Here is a 20,384-nt window from a genome sequence, read left to right on the forward strand (position 1 = left end):
GTTTCGTAGTATGTACCACATTTCTCTTCAAGTGTACCACTGTTATTTCCTTGACTTTGAACCACGAACCTGAGGCAGAATCACTGCCCACGTGACCAATAAGGTCAGCTCGTGCAGCAAAGTGACCGGTAATTATCTGTGGAGTGACCCCAGCATGTCCCAGCTGCACAATGACTCATTATAAAACTTCACAACGACATGTATACATAAGGTTTGGTTTCAGTTCAAATGTTTTCATCTAGAGTATTACTGATATTTTTATGGACTCTTGGTTCAAGTTTTTGTGCACCTCTGCGAGGTCAACAATTACGTTAAAATGATTGTATAATTGAATATATAAACATGGACAAGTTTCGCTAAGCCAGTGTTTTGTGTTTAAGTAAAGCAGGATTCATGTGTGTGTGATGAGAGGCAGACGACACATCCAGCAGACGGCACGACTTACACTTTGCTGACAACGCCGACGGCCAGAAAACAACACGGACCCCATTGCAGAATGCATAGCTTCACAAGACAAATCCATTTGTCATCGAGTTCGTTTGGTTTGGAGAAAATATCAAAGATAAAGTTGCAGTGTTGACTGAGGGGAGGCAAGTACACGTAGGTTGCAATGGCAGCACGATATTTCACCAATGTAAAACTGTAACAGGTGAAAGTGTCCTTGGTTATTCATTCTTTGTCACACCATCAGAACACCACACGTGTCTATTGTGAGTCATTAAGAACGTAGTATATGGGTGTGGGCTTTTTATATGCAAAGGTTGTGAGAAGTGAATTGATTTTAACTGAGAACAACTTTTATTTATGGTGTCGCTTTTTCTTTTGAACATTCCAGAAATTTTGTACAGCTAATGGCAATACAATTATACAGTATATTTACGTGTATAAGACCTGATGATTCAATAACGACAGTGCAACTGGAATTGAGAAGGTCACGATGGGTCATAATCTTGATGTATTTAGCAAATTAACTTCAAGATCCCCGTGTTAGGAGGTGTTTGGTAAATGCCTGTGAGAATATCTTGTTACTAATATAAAATGTTCCTCATCTCCTATAATATGATAAAAATAACAAAATCTGAGTTTTTTAGCGATACCTTTGTGTGTACCAATATTTTTTTTAACAATTTGAATCATCTTTCTTGGTTGATTATCATCATGGTCTACTTGATGTACTGGAAGCAAATACATACTATATGCAGGTAAAGTATCTCATACTACAAGACTCCTTTCCTTTGCCCGCGTTCAGCGGTATCTGTTCAACTGTGTACTGTAATCTCCAGCAGTGACATGAACCAAGCCAGTGTGAAATAGTCAGTGATGATAGATATGTAGGCCTGTCCTACCATTCCTGAGAATATGTTTTCCTATTGGTTTGGTGTGGCGGGTAGCCTCGCGGTTAAGGTTGTCGTCCCCCCCTCCCCACCCCCCTGGTCGATCCCCCATTTATCATCATCGTCATATTGTTTGAATATTACTTAATTGGGCGAAGAAAACCATATTCACTCTGTAAAGGCCTATCCCCTCTAAAAAATTCCCTAAACATTAATCCAAACTGCCTTTTTACTTTTAATCTACTCCTTTAATGTTTCCATGTGGTAAAATGACAGTTCAAGCAGACAGTCATATGGTCCATACATACTCACACCTGCCTCAGAGTGTGAACTTACCTGGCAATTATCACAATGGAGAGGCGAAGGTTATTGATGTTACTAAGTCAACAGTCAGTGCAGATATGGTTCACCTTCCACCTTTCGTGGTAGGTTTTATATATACAAATATCACGAATCATGCCCTAATGATAGATAAATGTCACTCCAACACAATCCAGGTGTCACTCCAAATACGGGAGGTTTGATCAAAATATCACCAGTCGTCCGGCGGTGTCTTTCAAATAACGTCGTAATTATACCAATGTCCAAACACTTGGACAGTCAAAGGTCATAAAAGGCGTGTTTGAGTAACTGTAGATGAAAGATTAGCCCATCAAATATACGTCATCAGTCGCAATCACGTGCTCGCCGTTGCCGTAGTTTGAACTGTCCAGTAGACACTGGCAAATACATTCAGAAAGGGTCGGCCAATGACGGGAAGCAGCGAGTTTTGCCGATTGTAGTGAAGAAATACTGTACTCTACACCACAACGTCTTCACCACATCACAGCATATACCTTTATGGCTATGAATAACCGTTACGATATTTCGTCATTTTAAAGTTATTGTTACAAAATTAGCGACACAAAGTCGATACCGTCGTACAATAAATTATGATAAGCAATACAAAGAAATGAAAACTAGGCAAATTATTATCGACTTTCATTTATTTTAATGAAGCTCGCTCATAGGAAATCCTCGGTAACTTAATGTCGTTTAGACACAAAAATACTTGGACTCGGTCTAATTGTGTTAAGACCATAACATTACACCTACACTACAGGCTTTATTCTACACGAACGCCTAAATGTGGTACTAGTATTCGATTTCTTTTTTTCGTGAGGACTTGAGCACTTTAAAGGCCACAGCATGGTGCCCGGTGTACGTTCCCTTTGACCACTGTGGTCGAACATATCACAACGCAAGGTCTATAGATATAGCGGGAGACAAATAGTCTCTGTATGCGGGGACCGTGATTTACAGAAATCAGCGGCGTTTGACCAGGCGAACCTGTGAACATTGAAAATATTGATACTGTTCTGCTAATTGTTTTTACATCTTTGTACAACATCTTACTCTAGTACATCGCTGCAATGAAAAAGGTGGCGAAGATGCTATGTTAAGCATCCCCCACACCCCCTCACCCCACTTCTGTAAGGAATGGAGAGATACATTTCCCCAAACAAAGTCGTGGCGAAGTAGGTAAGAAGGTATGTGGAGAAGACTAGTAAAACCTCCTCTCGTTATGCCGAAGCTCGAAAGTGTACATCCCAAACCGTGACCGCCGTGTTTAGGTGGGACTTTGGTAAAGACAGGGTAAAACTCAATTCACTCACTCAGCTCTTGCTCCTCTCTGCCTTGTGTATCTGGCGGCGATATCGGAAACCCGGGGACAGGGGTAGACACTTCTACTAATAATTGATTGAAAGGTATGACGTACGTCAAAGGTTCATCAGTATGGAAACTGTCACCAGATCGGAAACAGTCAAAGAGTGAGTGAGTGAGTACACGTGTGACAGTAATCCAGTGCGAAAACCAGAAATGGGAGGGAACCCGAAGCAATGCATGTCTCCAATGTTTACCAGTGTAGTGAAACTCGCCAACTCTGGAATCTGGCCGCCGTACCCGTAGAAACATGATCGGCCCAGAAACGGGATTTGAACCAGTTATAGGTGTCTGCTGTTAAATGACGCATCGTTTCACACCATTCGGCCCCAGTCGGTGAAAATGGGAAATACGAAATCACCAAAGCGTCTGATGTCATTCCTTGTTGAAAATGTGTCCAGGCAATATTGCAGCAAATATCACGTCATGGGATTCAAGAAACAGACACGAACCCATGGAACCGTGGTACCTAGGTCGTTGACTTGGCTCTGCGAGCTTGCCGTCTCCTTGGAACTTGTTTCAGTTAAACATGGATGGAGAGAATGGGTGGTGTATTCACCTAAGGACGGTGTCATGTTTTACTGACTCTCTAGTGTTTAGACCTGTATTCCATTTCTACACACCCACACTTTGCTGAAGGTGGAAGATCCGGAATAGAATAAGTCTTTAGCAACCCATGCTTGCCATAAAAGGCGACTATGCTTGTCGTAAGAGGTGACGAACGGGATCGGGTGGTCTGACGTGGTTGACACATGTCATCGGTTCCCATTTGCGCTAATCGATGCTCATGTTGTTGATCACTGGATTGTCTGGTCCAGACTCGATTATTTGCAGACCGCCACCATATAGCTGGAATATTGCTGAGTGCGGCGTAAAACTAAACTCGCTCACTCACTCACTCCTCTAGAGTGTTCACGGGACTTTTGGGGACGGGTCTCGAGGCTGGTACTCCGTCGGACACCAACTAGGCACACTCTGTGGTAGATCTGTTTCTAATGGACATAGAAATTTCGCTCCGGTTGAAAAGCACAGATCACCGGAATTGTTGCGAAAATCATCACGTGAAACCCTCTAGTGGTTAGTGATTAATATAACGCATACTTACATTAAGTCAAACAGATCAAGCGACTCTATATATGAACTGTTTTGTCTCGTTTGTTTTAATTACATGTACATGTTCGACAACCGTACAAAGTGGTTCATTTGCATGTTATATAATGTATATACGACCTCCCACGACTGTCCATAGTGTGTTTATAATTGCCAGGCACGGTGGCGGTTAGATGGCTGACTTTGTGTGCTGGCTGAGAGCGTGGATTCGACTGCTTGGTGGGAGTAGTAGAATATGTACTTTACCGAGAAAGTTTAATCCCTATAATAACATGAGTTACATTTGACCACTTTTGAAAGCCATTGTTCTAGCCCTGTTCCTCTTGTTAAGAGCTAAACGACTGCAACTGACATTTTAGTGACAACCAACAACAACACACACACGCACAAACACACACACTCACTCACTCATTCACACACACACACACACACACACACACTCACACACTCACACACTCACACACTCACACACTCACACACTCACACAGTTCACCAGTTCATCAACATGGGAGTTATAACTTTCCAAAGTACTTTCAATATAGCAAACACAAACCAAAAAAAAGTCACTTCCTTTGAGACGTCCCTGGAGACACTGTGTCTACCCCTGGCCTGCCGTCGTCATGTGTAGACGGTGGAGACTATGTCGTCACGTCCGCCGTCCTCACATATGCATGCACCCCTATGGGCACACCCTCAGCCAGGAAGCCCTCACCTATGCCAACATCCCTACTCAACCCATTGTTGACCGACCAACTACAGACGTACACCTCTCTACGCGGCGGCAACAACAACACTCTAAGCAACTACGCAGGTATACGTTGCCGAGCACGTCGTAAACACGGAGGTGTAGATATACAACGGCGTGGACTAGCAGTGGATGAGTGTCAGACATGTTGTAGCTTCAAACAGCCCGTCCCACCTGTTTATTGTTCTTTCTAATCAGGTGAGCTGTGATATGCTGCACATGCAATTAGTGCAGCAACGGCATTGATGAAGTTTGTTTTGTATATTTTTTCGCAGATAAAACTACAAAGGTTAAACAAAGCTATACAAAATTCAAGGATGAACGTTGTCGTTTGTGGTTATTTGTCCTATTGTGTTCCCTCTCATATTAGCTAATATTTGACCTGACTGGCGGTCCATCACCGTCTCCACTTAGGACTGTACTCTATGAAAGAGTCTGACTGATACGTCTTTGTTCTTATTCTTTTTTGTGATATTTTAAGCAATATCGTCATAAAATAGAATCATGCTTTGCTCGGAAGACGCACTACTGTGGCCTTCACCTCGTGTCGTAATGCCGGTGCACATCTCGAGGACGAAATAGTCAACATAATACCTCATTTTGTCAAACACATCAATGAATATAAACCAGCTTTTCATTTTGTGCAGATTAGACAGTACAATATTTCATTCTCTATACATGTAAGCTCGTCTATGTGGGCACATGCAAACAAGTTTATGTTGACGCCGCTTTTAGCAGTATTCCAGCAATAACACGATGGGGGGCACCAGGAATTACTATACTCAATGTATAGTGTGGGCATCAGGTGTTCGCGAAAAGGTGACCGCATCCTGCCCCATCATAAACATAATTAATGAACAATTAATAAACTCGTACCTTTTTTATTCATGCATTTCCCTATAACCACCTTTATCCAGAGTAAATTGAACGCTGAAGAATGTACCTATTTACAACCAACATACAGGTCAGTGCAGACTGATGGCTTTCAGCAAATACCCACAAGAAGAATGTTAACGGTGAGATAATTGATTAAGGGATATCTGCTGTCGCGAAGCACCTAGTTGTTTGATCGTGGTCATTACAGCCGGAAGTGAACGGATCCTCCAAGTGAGGCATGCGCCAGACATTTGATTTGCCTGATCGTCGGTAAAGTGCCAAGAATTCCGAATAACACACCAAGTAAAATCAAAATGGCGATAGTTCCCCATAAAGTGTAGAGGACAAACGTGCCAATATGGTAACCGGCAGACGAGGACATGCACATACAACCGTCATGAAGCCGTCCCAAGACAAATATTAATGTTAAAAACACTCTCAATACGAGAAAGGACATTTACAGCACATTGTATTATGGAGCAACAACGTGTGCATGTTTACACATCTGGCTTGAGAATTTTGTGACAGTCCGGTGATTGGCAGTGTGGCAGTTGTCAATAATGGCCACTGTTCTTGTCATGGGAGGTAATTCCTTTATACTAATTGATATTACTAATTCTGATATCAATATCTGATCATTGGTGTGTTCAGTCAGAACTAACAAGGACATATTCTGATAGTTGTGTTTCTTTACAAGAATTTATATGCATTTACAGGTAATCGTAAAAAGTACTTTTGTTTTCAATGTCTTGTCATAGGTTGATTACAGAGTTAACGGGCCAAAGAGCAATATTGCAGTAAAGTCTGTATGAAATACATTGCAATTTAACTTGCAATGTTAATAATAAAGACATCTGTAATGCGCTGAATTTCGCACCACGTAGGGTTCGCCTAAAAGCTCTACAAAATGATTATTCTTACCACGGATAACCCGAGCCGGCCGTGAAGCGCTAGAAGGTTAATAGTCACATGGTCTGTCCCACCGGGTACCCATATTTCTGCTGAGTAAACAGAAGCAAAAGGTGAGAGCAGGTCTGAAGTCCTTGAAACTCTCAGGAACCAGGCTGCCAAACACAGTCACCTATCCAAGGATACTCCGCGCTCATCGTTGCTTAACTACCTGCGCTCTGAGCACAGGACCACACATATCATTCAAAGACAGTTACCTAAAGACAGTTGAATGCTTCGCCAGCCTTTATCTTGGAATGTGTGCTTATTTGTTAAACAACAGGGTTGAATATAAATATTTCACTTATGACAACCTTTCAAATCAGGCATGCCAGACAATAAAGAATGTTGTGCGACACATTAAAATTTCTCTGCAGAAATATACAATACAAAAATAGTCAGAAAAACATTTTCACAAAATATCAGTCGTGTGATGTAGAACTCTACACACACACACACACACACACACACACACGCACGCACGCACGCACGCACACACACACACAAAATACTTTTTTACAAAATCCCATACAACACCTAAACTATCGCTCACTGATGCCTTCCGTGACCCGCGCCAATTGTTATCTCTACAATGAAGAAGATGAGGCCATACACGCCCAAATCAATTTTAGATAATACTCTAATTTTAAAAACTCTCTTTGTAAAGGTTCCACTATTTAACTTGCACTTGTTTTTGAAGTCTCCCAGCATACAGACAGACAAAAAACATTCCGTGATGTTTCCTTGGATTATCAAGCCCGGGACGTCATGTTGACCCGGAAGAGAGAAGATGTTTCTAGGACGTTGTTATACTGGACCAAACACAGGTCATCACATGGGTATTTACTCCCGGAGGGACGCGGCAACCTCATCACCAGGGCTACATTAACAGTATCCCACATATAATAATCCCGTAAATCATCGCTAGGACAACTCACAGTGTGGTTAAACAAGGTGGGAATGATTTCAAGGGGTGTTAATTAAAATAATCCAGTAATTTGTATTAAAGAGTAAGTTTGCTCGACGCGCAAACCTAGCTTCGCATTCCATATTGCGCCCAGACCGAAAAAGTTCATTTGTCCTAAATACACATGACTTGACGGTATGATTAATTAATGTGTGTACATATGGCTAGATGACGTCACAGGAAGACAGGATAACTTCCTGTAAAATATTCCTAATGTGGACTCGGGTTATTAAACACATTAATGTGTATGTCTGGAGTTAGGGAAGGTACTTTTTATTTTGTTTTTTAGTCAGGTTTAACTTCTTTCTAGGCAAAAGAAAGTATACTCTTTAAAAAAAAGTATTTCGAAACGTTATCAAAATGGGGCAAGGCTGACATCACTTACCGAAACACTTATTCAGTATTGCTTGTGATACCTGTATTAAATAATATCACCATCGAATAACCAAAATCTTGTTTGTAATGTATTCTTTCTTTTGTTAGCTATGTTTCTCGGTTTTGTTTATCGCCACACACCTGTTTGTCACATCTAGCTTTCGTTTGTCACAACTAGCACCTTACATTCGGAAAGGAAATGTTTTATAGCTGAGAAAGTCAAGTGAATTAAGCTTCTGTAGCCGAGCCGACGACCAAGGTTCCCACGGTGAATATTGTGTCTGTCTCCTCTCTGTCATAAGATGAGTAAAGAAACCCCCACTCGCAAACATGACAGAACATTCTAATAATTGGCGTGACGAGTTGTATCCATATGAAATATGGAACCGGGCCTTAGACGTAACGAACGAACCACTGGTTACCCGAGCGTTGATCTGAATTGCGACAATCCCAAACATCGTTAACAAACATGTCCAGTGTTTCTGTGATTAAACAAAGATGAAGGTATTTCCACACACACAAGGTACCTGGCAACTACAACCGTGCCCCCTACTGATGACGAGGTGTCGGACACCTGGACAAGTAACATACTTAATACAGGTCAGCACCACCTGGGGTACTCAATATTTCCACGTCCAGGTAATTCAACATTGTGCCAACCACACTAGCCAGTACAGTGTCCAGTGATAGATTGCTTAGTAGAACCACGTGACACCCAGTGACCACGCCCCTTGTTCGGACAGTCTTGTACACCGTGAGGAGAGGGCACTGCTATTGACGTGTTTAGTTTCACACATCTTGACTTACCACTCGCACACCTGGCTGTGTAGTCAATAAAGAATATCCACATACATATAGTGGGGTACATGGCCACTGTTTATTATAGGTTAAATATTCGCTTTACGATCAGACACTGAGCGAACAGCAATGAATGTTAAGGGTCTTCAGTATATTTGATCTTAAGTTTTTCAAAGATACGTGTCAATGTTTCATTTGGTGTAGGTTTATTAAAAAAGGTGTGTTTTGATCTTGTATGCATAAATATACGATTAACCCAAGATTTTATCAAAGCATATCCAAGTAGATTTTTACACAGAGACGTGTCAATGGACTACTTCAACTGTTCAGTCATTTGCAGTGAGAGAGGGGCACATGTACCATTGCATGTCGGGATCCAGTGTGGTATGTGACCAATCACCAATCACCAATCACTTTGACGCGGACGGCCTTTATTCAGCAAGTTCAACTCGATCAATGGAAGGCATTTATCGCGCTGTCGTCTACGAGACGCAACACATTTCACATGTGATAGTTCTCCTTGTTATTGACAGTTAATCAACGAAAGTCAACTCGAATCAAACCATGTCGACTCATCATCTATGTCTATGTATTCAGATATTATGTAACATATTCACGAAAGCAATCATGTTTAAAGGGATGTACAAACTCCTGAAGAGTAACACTTAATAACGCCCTACATATATGTTCCCGGAATAAATCTCTTGGGTCTTTTAAGTACATTCAGATGTATATATTCTAAACACTCGCACTCTGTAATAGGTATAGCCTGGACCAGACAATCAGGTGATTGATGCTCTGAGTGAAGATACAAAACACGCAAAGCATAAATTCATTTCTTACGAGCAACATTCATTTACCGCTTCATGCTGGATGAGTGTAGTCACAAGAACAACTGTTGCAGACACCAGCACCAGTGGGAGCTCTGATGTTCCTGGAATATGTTCGGGGATTATTTTATAATGTGCAGTTGTTTCATTGCAATTAGTTTTTTTAAAAAAAAAAATAAGATGCTTGACGCCTAAAAAAGGAAACCACAAAACGAACTAAACACTTTTCTTACACTTGTATAAACATGATCCACAACGCCTTGCATATATACAACACTTGAATGCTTTGTACAGAACAATTTATGAAAACTATAAACACGTATCAGGAAATATTTGTAATACAGATTCATGTATACAAGATATGTCCTCTGGACGTGTGTATCAGGTGTGAACTCCCCCAAAACTGTGACACTGGGCACATAGTGGACACCGCCATCACTGGACTCAATATCAGATCATACCCATTAGCATTTTAGAACATGTGGGCAAATGCCACCTTATAAGGTCAAGTGGCAGAGCTTGCATGACCAATGGGACGAAAATCAACACAATGGCGAAAAAAGCAGGTGGATTCGTAAAGTCAAATTGTAAATAATTGTCTGTTTTGCGTTGGCAAATATCTTAATCCTTTTACGTATATAGGAGATCAAGCAATCAGACTCGCTTTTCATACAAGACCCAGCATCAGATTAAACTCTGACACTGTACGTCTTAATTAATTCTGTCAAATATTTTCCAACGTGCTCAGGCGAGTTTGTTAAGCGACCGGGGGTCAAACGAATCCACTTCAAATTCCCTTTCATCATTTTACGTATTACTGAATTGTATTTATCTTTACCAGTCGAAACCTTTCGCCTCACAGGCCTGTGTGAGAAGTTACGTTAAGCGCCAGTCCATTCATGGTACTATGTTACTTGACTATCCCAGGTACACACAGGTCCTAGCGACCATTCCGCCACAGCAAGCCATCATAAATTAATTATACTAACAGGTGGAAATAAGTATTTGCCAAGATTGATGGTGGCTAAATATAACACTAACTAAGAAACGGTTAGTCGATGGCTTTGTGTTTCATCACGCCATCATGGATAAGGTTTAGATCTTGCTTTGTTTCGGGGACTTTTAGTAACGTTTTGGTAAGAGTTATAAAGATTCTTCTTGAAAGATCTGGTAGATAATCAGTAGATGGGCAGTGTTTGTTTACATGCAGAAACAAAGGCTTAGCGTAACTTTGGGCTTATTGAAGAAACAGTGGACATACTTGGAGTTTCTCTGACACACTCATTCTTTACGTTCCACGGCGGGAGGTATTCCGGGAGTAACCGATAGTCTGGGAACCCTACAATCTGTAAGATTCTGTGTGCGAATTCTATATGTATGTAAAAGAAATTGCATTACTCTTAGATTTTTATTGTTGTTGTTGTTGTCAGCCGGTATATGTTAATTAGGACAACAACTGAGGAAACGGTATGTGTGGATAAACGACGTCTCCGTGTATATGTCACCATCACATAGGCAGCAGTGTTAATTTGAAAAAAAAAGACATTTAAATATTGTTAAGCATACCGTGTGTTTGTATTGTTTTCAATTTTTTCGTTAAGTGCAAATGAAAGGTGGCAGTTTATACAAACAGAACATTATGAAGGCAGTCACATGAATGTGTTTGTGAAAAACCAGGATACCTTTTGTCTCGGCAGTTCATGGAATAAGTCCGTCTGGAAAACTGAAAAACATGCTATCGTGAGTAATTACAATACTCAATACAACACATAAAACTAGAGGTCTTACAAATGCCTCCCCATGACTCATGGCACGGCTCACACTGGTGTATTGTTGTGGTTTTCCAGCAACGCACGGCCCAAGTACAATATCTGTCCTTACATTGAACTTGACCAGTACGCACACACTCACAAACACGCACGCAAAACACACACACATAATCACCATCATCATTGATGAAGCGTGCGGGTGTTACCGCTGTTATAAGTACAGTTCCAGCTTGTTTCATACTTGCGTCTTTCTGTGTATCACCTTTACAGAAAGAATAAACCTGAACACATTTCCGAGTTCTGATAAAGGTTCAGTCTACGCGGGACAGATATTTCTTCTTCAGGTATTAATTTAATTGGTCAAGTATATTGACGTTATTGCTGTCTTCAACAGGTGCTAGGTAGACGTGTTCTCAGACAATTACTGGGTATAATGTGTGAAGCCTATTTCTGGTGTACCCGTCATGATATTACTGGAATATTGCTAAAAGCGGCGTAAAACTAAACTCACTCATTACCTCTTAGCTGGACGATTGATGGTGTGGAGATCTCACATTTTACGCATTGGTTGTAAGTGTTGCTCAGTCATAATTCTATGAATGGAAAACAGATTTGAGAAATCTTTGCATGTAACTACATACGTCAATAATCGCATTTGTAGTGGGTGGATGCTGATGCAAATAAATAAGAAAACAAATGACATAAGGAATCACAGAATGGGTGAAATTTAACATGGCCGATGTCACCATGGACAAAACGTATTCATGTGTCCGAGAGGTCTTTGTTGACAGTAATCTGAGAAAGTGGACATTGCGACTATCACTGACCACCTGTACATTCATCGATATACCTTTCATGCCTCCTGTACAGCCCATCTTCCGACTAACACCGACGAAGCCGATCTAAATGCTAGGATGTCGCCTTACACTGATTCAAGTAAGCAGGCTGCAAATCTTGTAATGCTTTTACAAATTCCACTGTATTGGGCAAATATCACTTTCAATCCAAACGTGGGGAACAAATTTGTCTTAATTGTTTGTAATGACAAAACGTTGTCACCCTCTACCCCTTGACACCCGGTAACAGAAGTCCGCGTAGTTATTGGCGTGTTTAACCTTTGGTCAGAGGTAGGAAGAAAACCCTTGACTTTCTAATTAGATGAGTGCAAATAAATAGTCCCTTCAAATGAACTGAAATATCTCTTTACTTTTAACCAAATTAAGAACATGAGGTTTAAAGCAAACAGTATTGCAGAGTGCTTTCGCAATACATATTAGCGCTCATTAGTTTACCTACATCAATCACAACGCGGGCATCTGATCGTGACGGAATATGCGATAATTTCTACAAAGTTGAGGAAGGGAGGGAGCCAAACATAGCCAGTCAAATAGCAGCTTGTCTTACACACAAAGCTACGGCGCGTTCCATTTGTCTACTCGTTGAGTAGGAAGGGGCTTCACCTGTTGACATAATAACAGGACGCGCTTCCAGAGGGGGACTATAAAATGGGGGACCCCCTTTATCCTCTCAGTAGCTAACGGTCTCGGGAGTAATAACCAGCACTAGAGAACCTCACATCTGTAACAATGATCCACGCTGCCATCTGCTCGCTGGCAGGTAAGAACCCCTTACTACATTTAATGTTTAATCACTGAGGAATATGTCAGATGTCTGTGAGTTCCAGTTTACCTGTTCCGGTGCTACACGCCGAGAGAGAAACTGCAACCATGCTGCAATATAAGCTCCTATGCTCAAGTTGTCATTAAATGATACTTAAATTGGACACACTGTCAGATGTCTCAAAATTCTTTTTTTCCCATTTATTCGTTCTCGAGACCAGTTTAAATAAATTTGTGGAGGTAAGAATTTAAGTAATAACATGCATGTTGTAACGTTATGGGTTGAGCTCATTGAGTTGATGTGCAAAGGATATTTGTCTTGTGCCTCATTTCTACCCGCTTGTATATTTGAACAAGATTTTATGTTATGGGTTCGAATCCATGTTTCCTTGAAGTCTTGTTTTTTTCCTTAGAGTATGCTACAAGCAGCGAATATCGCAACTCAGCTTAAGTCATTAAGGGGGTTCATGGGCAGGTTGCATCCCCGTCTTGGATAAATCATATGAAACATTTGTCATTACAAGATTGGAAAACGTCAAGTTGATAAAACAGCGAACATTCTATATGTTCTGGTATCTGTTCGTCCATATCGGGATTTTAATTTAGCATTGTCAGCAGCCATTAGTTTCTCACGTGACAGCAATCGTCAGTACAGTTTTAGATTTAGAATGAAAGATTTCCTAATTCCAGTTACATGAGATACATATATATTTCTAAGAAGCTATTTTGATCATTTCTATTACAATTTTACTGCATTGGAAGCACAAATTAGTTCTAAAATTAGAATGTAGAATTCTTAGCAAATTAGGATCCATCAGTTTCGAAGCTCCCAGATGTCATTTATACGATAAATCTTCATCAGTTAACACTTAGATGACAATCTTGCAATTCGTTGAAACGTTCAACACAGCACATGATATTCATACGTGTAAGCTCAGAGGCAGTTGGCACAAGGTATCAAGTGCAAGGTTGTCAGCTGCTTGTTGTTTTTTTATGTTTGTTTGTTGTTGTGTTTGTATGTTTGTTTATTTTGGTTTGTTGTTGTTTTGTTTTGGGTTTTTTTCTTAAAGGAATACAAATCAATGTTCTTCTATGTAAGATTCTGTAATGGTTCCGGAGGTCATTTCAGACTGCCGGGGTCAGTCATAGGTCAGAGGATAACACCGTGTCGACATCGTTTGTATCACTCGTCTCTGAAATTGCTAATAAGTTTACATGATTTAGAAATAGTGTCAATTACGTTTGTCAAACATAGCATCGGTCGACACAACAGAAAGTTAATAAAACGGTTAATCGTAAATATTATGTAGCCATGATTGTTGTATTTCAAGAAATACCATCTCGTTACTGTCTGTGTCCTGGGTCTGCCATCAGATTTTGATACCACCCTATTATATATCACTTGTTGCTTCTGGACAGCGCCATTGCTACTTTGTCAGACCCATCATGGAAAGGTTCCCCTTGTAGTTGTCAGGAGAATCACGACGTTGACAACATATTCCGGTATATTTGATCGATGTTCATGGAATAATTCATGTTCAAATATTTAAAGATGTATTATCGGGATCCAATATCATATCATTTGAATAAGTGATCTTTAGCTAGTGTTGTATCACAATTTATCCCATCCGCCCATAACGCGTTCAACAATAATCGCTCCTGATTCAAGATTACACAGGGTACGTTTCGTAGGAATTCCCTCGATATAATTCAAATAAGTTTTCCAAACTGGCCCTTTCCTCTAACGTCTCAAAATGGTAATGTCCGGTCCGGTAAATGACAACGTCGTGCTTGTCCTCGATGTCTCCAACCGTCGTAGTATACAATAAGGGCGCTATACAATATAGAGGATGTCCCGATGTCCTTGTGACATCGCAGTGATTAGCAGTGTGCATGTCAACCCTCTCCCAATGCGGAAATGATTGGAATCGCTACAATTGGTATCCCATTCTTGATAAGCACATCTAACGCCAATACAAACAAATCCCTCCCAACATCATCGTTGATGAGGACAGATTCAACACTGATGACGTAGCCACATCAATGCCAGGGAACAGATTGTCAGCGTCCCCCATTAATCCTGAACACACAAGAGGATGTACAGTAGTCGGGGTCGCGTGACGCCGGCCTATCTTTGATTATCATCAGGAATATTCTACATTGTCCAACTGCCGCGAGGACCGCTGTAGACAAACAGTACGAACCTGTGTGAAGACACACGCGTGATGGCAGCTAGTTGGCAGAAGTAGCAGCAGTCCATTGCACTTCTGAAGATTATTGGCGAAATAAGATTATCCGGTTTTACCAAACAGGGAGGATCCAAGTGTTCTGTTTATTAAGGAATTTTTGTTTTTCATTGCGGCGGTAGCAACTGTCAAACGAAACTGCCTTATTTGATGACCCGACATGTTGTCTGTGGTTTGTGGTGTTCTTGGGTGGCAACCGTGACCGAGACAATAATCCCGTTTCAAAAAATGAAATAATTGTTCCCGATCAGATCCAAATATTAATCGTTGGGCACAGTCAACACCTGTGCGTTTTGCTGATCTTGCCAACGATTAATCATGGATTTGAGTAGAGCTAATCACATAGATCTGTGAGGTGGGCAGCCAGACAGATGATACATTACTGCACATTAACTCATTTTTCTATTGTTTATTCCAGTTTTCGCCCTGTTACACGTCCCAGCAGCCTCCAGTGGTAAGTACTGACTGGGAAGCAATAACTTTGAAAGATCTGTTTTCCTCGTTAGCGGACATCTTCATTGTTAACTACATGAGAGAAGCTGGTCTCTGTCATAAATTGGAATTATGTATTGGTGTGACTGACTGGATGTTTGTATATTTGATTAAATTTGGTGTAGAGGCGCCGATGCGACTTAAACTCACCTTCAACTTCAGTTCAGATAATCCAATAAAAAGTGTTAGTGTTGTTTCAAAGTAATGTATGCACTATGATATCCCTACTGTAGGACATGGATGCATGGAGTATTTACAGCACGCTCCTTTGTTATTTCACCTGACGTGTCGGTTGAGACACATTACGTATAGTTTAGTTTTATCGCAACCTAAATGCACTAAATAAGATCATTGCTACAGAACCAGCGTCTCTGGGTCTTTATAAAAGATCTCTTCATATCAAATGCACTTTTATGCTACTCCTGTATGCCTGTTGAGTGCTCGTATGCAATAACATCCCAAACAGACTAAGAAGTCTCAAATCAAAGAACGGTGTCCCCGTCTCTAACGTGAGCCTGTTCTCTAAAATCATCGTCTCATTAGCTGTGAACAAGTCCGACAACCCTAGGGCTTGTATTAGCATTTACTTAGGACTGAGTCGTTCAGTTGATTTGCAGTTGTCAATGAAGCCGTCAGCCGCAGCTCGTTGGCCCTATTTACCCTCCCATTTCCCGCGCGAATCTGCCCTGAGTGTGCCGAGAGCAGACGACATGTTTGTGGAGCTCGTTTGTCAATTTGTTCCCCGACACAACAGACAGCTAAATCGTGCTTGATTTAAGGAAGTCAGTTTTTGAGGAAGTTTAGAAAAGAGCGAATGTCAACGATCCCGTTGTCCTTATTATGTTCGCAATGACTCAAAAAGATCAGTCCGCATGTTCCTATGCTGTCTGTTATATTCCGACTCGGAGGGGCTGTGTTCACCTGGCACCCGTGGGCGGTGACTGACCGCTGTTTCTTGCGGTGTACCATCGGAGCCTGTTTGCTATTTAATGTTAAATGCACTAAACGATATTCCAGCCGGTAAGACTCTTCGAGTCTTGTGGGTGGTGGGGTAGCCTAGTGGTTAAAGCGTTCGCTCGTCACGCCGAAGATCTGTGTTCGATTCCTCACATGGGTATAATGTATGAAGCCCATTACTTGTGTCCCACGTCATAATATTGCATGAAATCCCACTTGTGTAAGAGTACAACGTAACTGTTTCGGCTAGTTTAGTTGTATTATCATGTATTGGAAGCATATTGGAAATACATGACCACGTATGCTGGTTGATACTGCTGGAGAAGTATCGCGAAATACTGATGAAAACAAATTAGGGAACACAAAACAAGATTGAATGATACTGACTAATTCTGATTCCAATGACAATGGTTCCTAATTTGCTGAACGATCTCTGATTATTCTTAGTAAACTCAAAATGCCATGCTTTTCGTCACAAGTAGTGGTGGCTTAGCCAGTTGAATAAAACGCCGAAAACTCGGGTTCGATATTCAAGTGAACAATCTGTCATTGAGTGGGGTCCCCCGTCGTGACATCACTGAAATAATGACACAAGCAGTATTAACCTTAATCATTCACAGATTTTTTTGTAGCGATTCTGTATATATACTCATGGAAATGAATAAGGGAACAGTTGAAAGTACCAGTGTTCCTTTATTCTTTTCCAAGTTTCTTCACAAGCTTTGCATTGGACCGTGGGTGAAATTCTGGGAAAAAAGGAACACTTGTATTTTCAGGTGTTTTCTTATTCGTTTCCATGAGTGTACTCTAGTCTTTGCTACAGAGAGGGACGTAGGGCAATGTGAGCACCTCCATGGTACCTGACGATGCTGTTGTAGCTGCCAGCAGCTTCTTGCTACAAATACATTGTACGTTATATCATTTCAGGATCTGGATCTTGCCCGACTCTCTTCAACTTCTACTCGCATCCTACAGACTGCAGCAAGTTTTACCGCTGTTTCTGGGGATCGCCCATCGAGTTCTCTTGCCCCGCGGGCACACACTGGAACCAACACATCCTCACTTGCGACCACGCCTACAATGTGCCATGTGCTACTGCCATCTTGGAGCCTATCTACAAATTGGTGAAGGATGACGGCTACGGCTACCAGAAGGTCGGCTTCGTCAACTACGACAGCAGCAAGGGTTACGTCAAGGACAACTACGGTTACGAAAGCAATAAGGGAGACAAAGTTTATGAAGGCTCGTACGTGAAGTCCAACGACTACGACAACTACGGCAACTACTTCGGAACCTCAGGCTACACAAAGCAGACCTACCCACCCAGTGTTGGCCACAAGTACGGAGGCTTCGTAGCTAGAGCAGGCTACGCCAACTACAACAACGGTTACGCCAGACCACAGTATGTCACCAACGGCTACGTAAAGCCCAACTACGGCGGTTATTCAGCAGGAGGTTACGCTTCACGTGCGGCAAGCGGGTATGCTCGAGAAAGGGTATACGGAAAGGCTTCTTACGCCACCAAGAAATATGGAAGTTGGAAAAAATAAGATGGCGGACATCTGTGATGCTGACTTTCTACTCTGTCCACCGAAGGTGAAATGACCTTCACCCTGGGACGTTCTTGACACTGTCTTTCCATTGCGCGGGTACAGAACTGTAGACGCTGTATACATATTATGACCTTTGTACGATTCCATTGTTGTTTCTACCAAATATTGTTGAAAACCACAGTAATATGCTTTAACAGTTCAAGACAATGGGTAGATCACTTACTATCTATTCATCTTGCTGTCTCAGCGATAAAATAATTGTAACGCCTATAATTTAACAGTGACTTACACTAAGTGTAGAACTATGGCCGCTTGTGAGTCATGTATATGTGGATGTCATGGGATGTGACTGAGGTCCTAAGATGCATACAGGAACACCTTCCGCCAAGTCCAGTGGACACAGCCACTAGTTATTGTTTCGGGGGTTCTTGTAGGGTCATCTTGAGCAGGTAATTTATCCACCAGCTGAATCATGTAGAGAGTTTGTAAAGCCATACACTCTTGTTTTATAGCCTCCCGAGCGCCATTCTCTGGCGGCGTAGCTATTACTCTAGTCAGTACAGGATTTGAACCCAAGATGCACAGTATACCAGTAGACATGAGCTCTCAGCGCGTCTTCTTGGGGTAAAGCATGTAGAGTTGGTGATAACTCGGAGTGGCAGCGTAAATTAGCCAGACTTGCCCAAATTTTAACCGTAGCAGTAGAGTATGTTCCCGTGCCTGTTAGTAGTCATTGCAGGTGGTCCTTCGTCTACAGCTTCGCAAGGTTCCGGTTCGAATTTCCGAGTGACGGCGGAAACCAGCGAACATATACAGGTTCATCTGATGACGTCACTTTTGACGAACCAGGGCGTACCAAAGTAGACTGAAGACCCGCAGTTTGGAAGTATTCCGCATTAGGATCCGGCATACTTCTGTAGATGTTTGTATCGGGACGGTTTTCTGTCGTCTCCTATTTATTTCTGAACCCGTGTCATGTTCTGATGAAGAATGCATAGTATATTTCTACCTTATTTTTATACACACGTGTAAATGTACTGTTGTCATGGCATTATGTTCTGTGTCAGTATAACTAGAATAAAGGTTGGGTGTGACATCACTTTGAGTTTTATTGTCTTTGGGACATAAGGGGAATATGGATTGCCCAGTGGTCTCCGTATCCCAAGTTTAACTTCCACTTTCGGTCCGATTTTAGTTCTGGTTTTGGGGTTTCAACAAAATAGTAGATTCAATCTCCAGGGTCTTCGGTTCCAACTTTATCAAAACATTACCAGGCTGAAAACACATGCTCAAAACACCGTAAACGTGAGGTACAGCACACAACTAAAACACCCATTTTAAATACATTTCCACTGAACAACCTTTTCTGGTGTGTTCCATTATTTGGCATCGTAAAACATGAGTGCTCAACTTCGTTAGCAGGCAGTTTATATATGCTACCGACAAAAAATAAGGGAACTGATGAAATGACAGTGAATGTGAAATAGCTCTGAACATTCACTTAATCACATCTGGGCGTAAAGTTCAATGTCTGGTGTGTCCACCATATTGGGCGACACATTCACCACACCTTGATGGCATACTGTTCATCAATTTCCGGCGCCCCATGAAGTCTGGCATTATCATCTTCGAAATCAAAATTCCTGACAATGATTCTAGCCAGTTGTTTCGTCAACGTATCGCTGATCAGTCAATTATCCTTTAACGATGACCAGATCTGATCACCAGTCATGTGTAACCCCCACACCATGAAACTACCACCCCCACACCGATCATGGTTTATGATTGCCGCTCTGGCATACCGCTCACCCCTACGTCGCCAACAACCTCTGCTAACTGTGAATCTGAGGTAGAACCTTGACTCATCCGAGAACATGGTGTAACACCAATGGCACAAAGCCCGTCCCTCATGCTGCCTAGCCCATCCCAGTCTTTGGCGCCTATGCTGAGCTGTAACGGTAACACTGTTAAGGCTGCCTTGCCTTCACACCCTCCTGATAGAGCCGTTTTTAACAGTTGAGTGTGAAATTCGTCGCCCAGTGAACATACGGAGTTCCCTAT

The 20,384-nt window shown here is 41.7% G+C and overlaps 1 protein-coding gene across 1 annotated transcript; it reads left to right on the forward strand.

Annotated features, from left to right (window-relative positions):
• The first annotated feature begins 13,042 nt into the window (after nt 1-13,042).
• LOC137297683 (uncharacterized) lies at nt 13,043-18,320 on the forward strand. The gene is made up of 3 exons (XM_067829599.1): nt 13,043-13,073; nt 15,740-15,772; nt 17,698-18,320. The coding sequence occupies exons 1-3, from the start codon at nt 13,043-13,045 to the stop codon at nt 18,318-18,320; spliced, it is 687 nt and encodes a 228-aa protein (XP_067685700.1).
• Nucleotides 18,321-20,384: the final 2,064 nt, after the last annotated feature.

Source organism: Haliotis asinina, chromosome 10 (assembly GCF_037392515.1).
Source record: "Haliotis asinina isolate JCU_RB_2024 chromosome 10, JCU_Hal_asi_v2, whole genome shotgun sequence".
NCBI lineage: Eukaryota > Metazoa > Mollusca > Gastropoda > Lepetellida > Haliotidae > Haliotis > Haliotis asinina.

Coding starts and splice junctions, on each gene's coding strand:
- LOC137297683 (XM_067829599.1), top strand. CDS start 13,043: ATGATCCACGCTGCCATCTGCTCGCTGGCAG. Junction 13,074..15,739: donor TGCCATCTGCTCGCTGGCAG/GTAAGAACCCCT, acceptor TGTTTATTCCAG/TTTTCGCCCTGTTACACGTC. Junction 15,773..17,697: donor ACACGTCCCAGCAGCCTCCA/GTGGTAAGTACT, acceptor ATATCATTTCAG/GATCTGGATCTTGCCCGACT.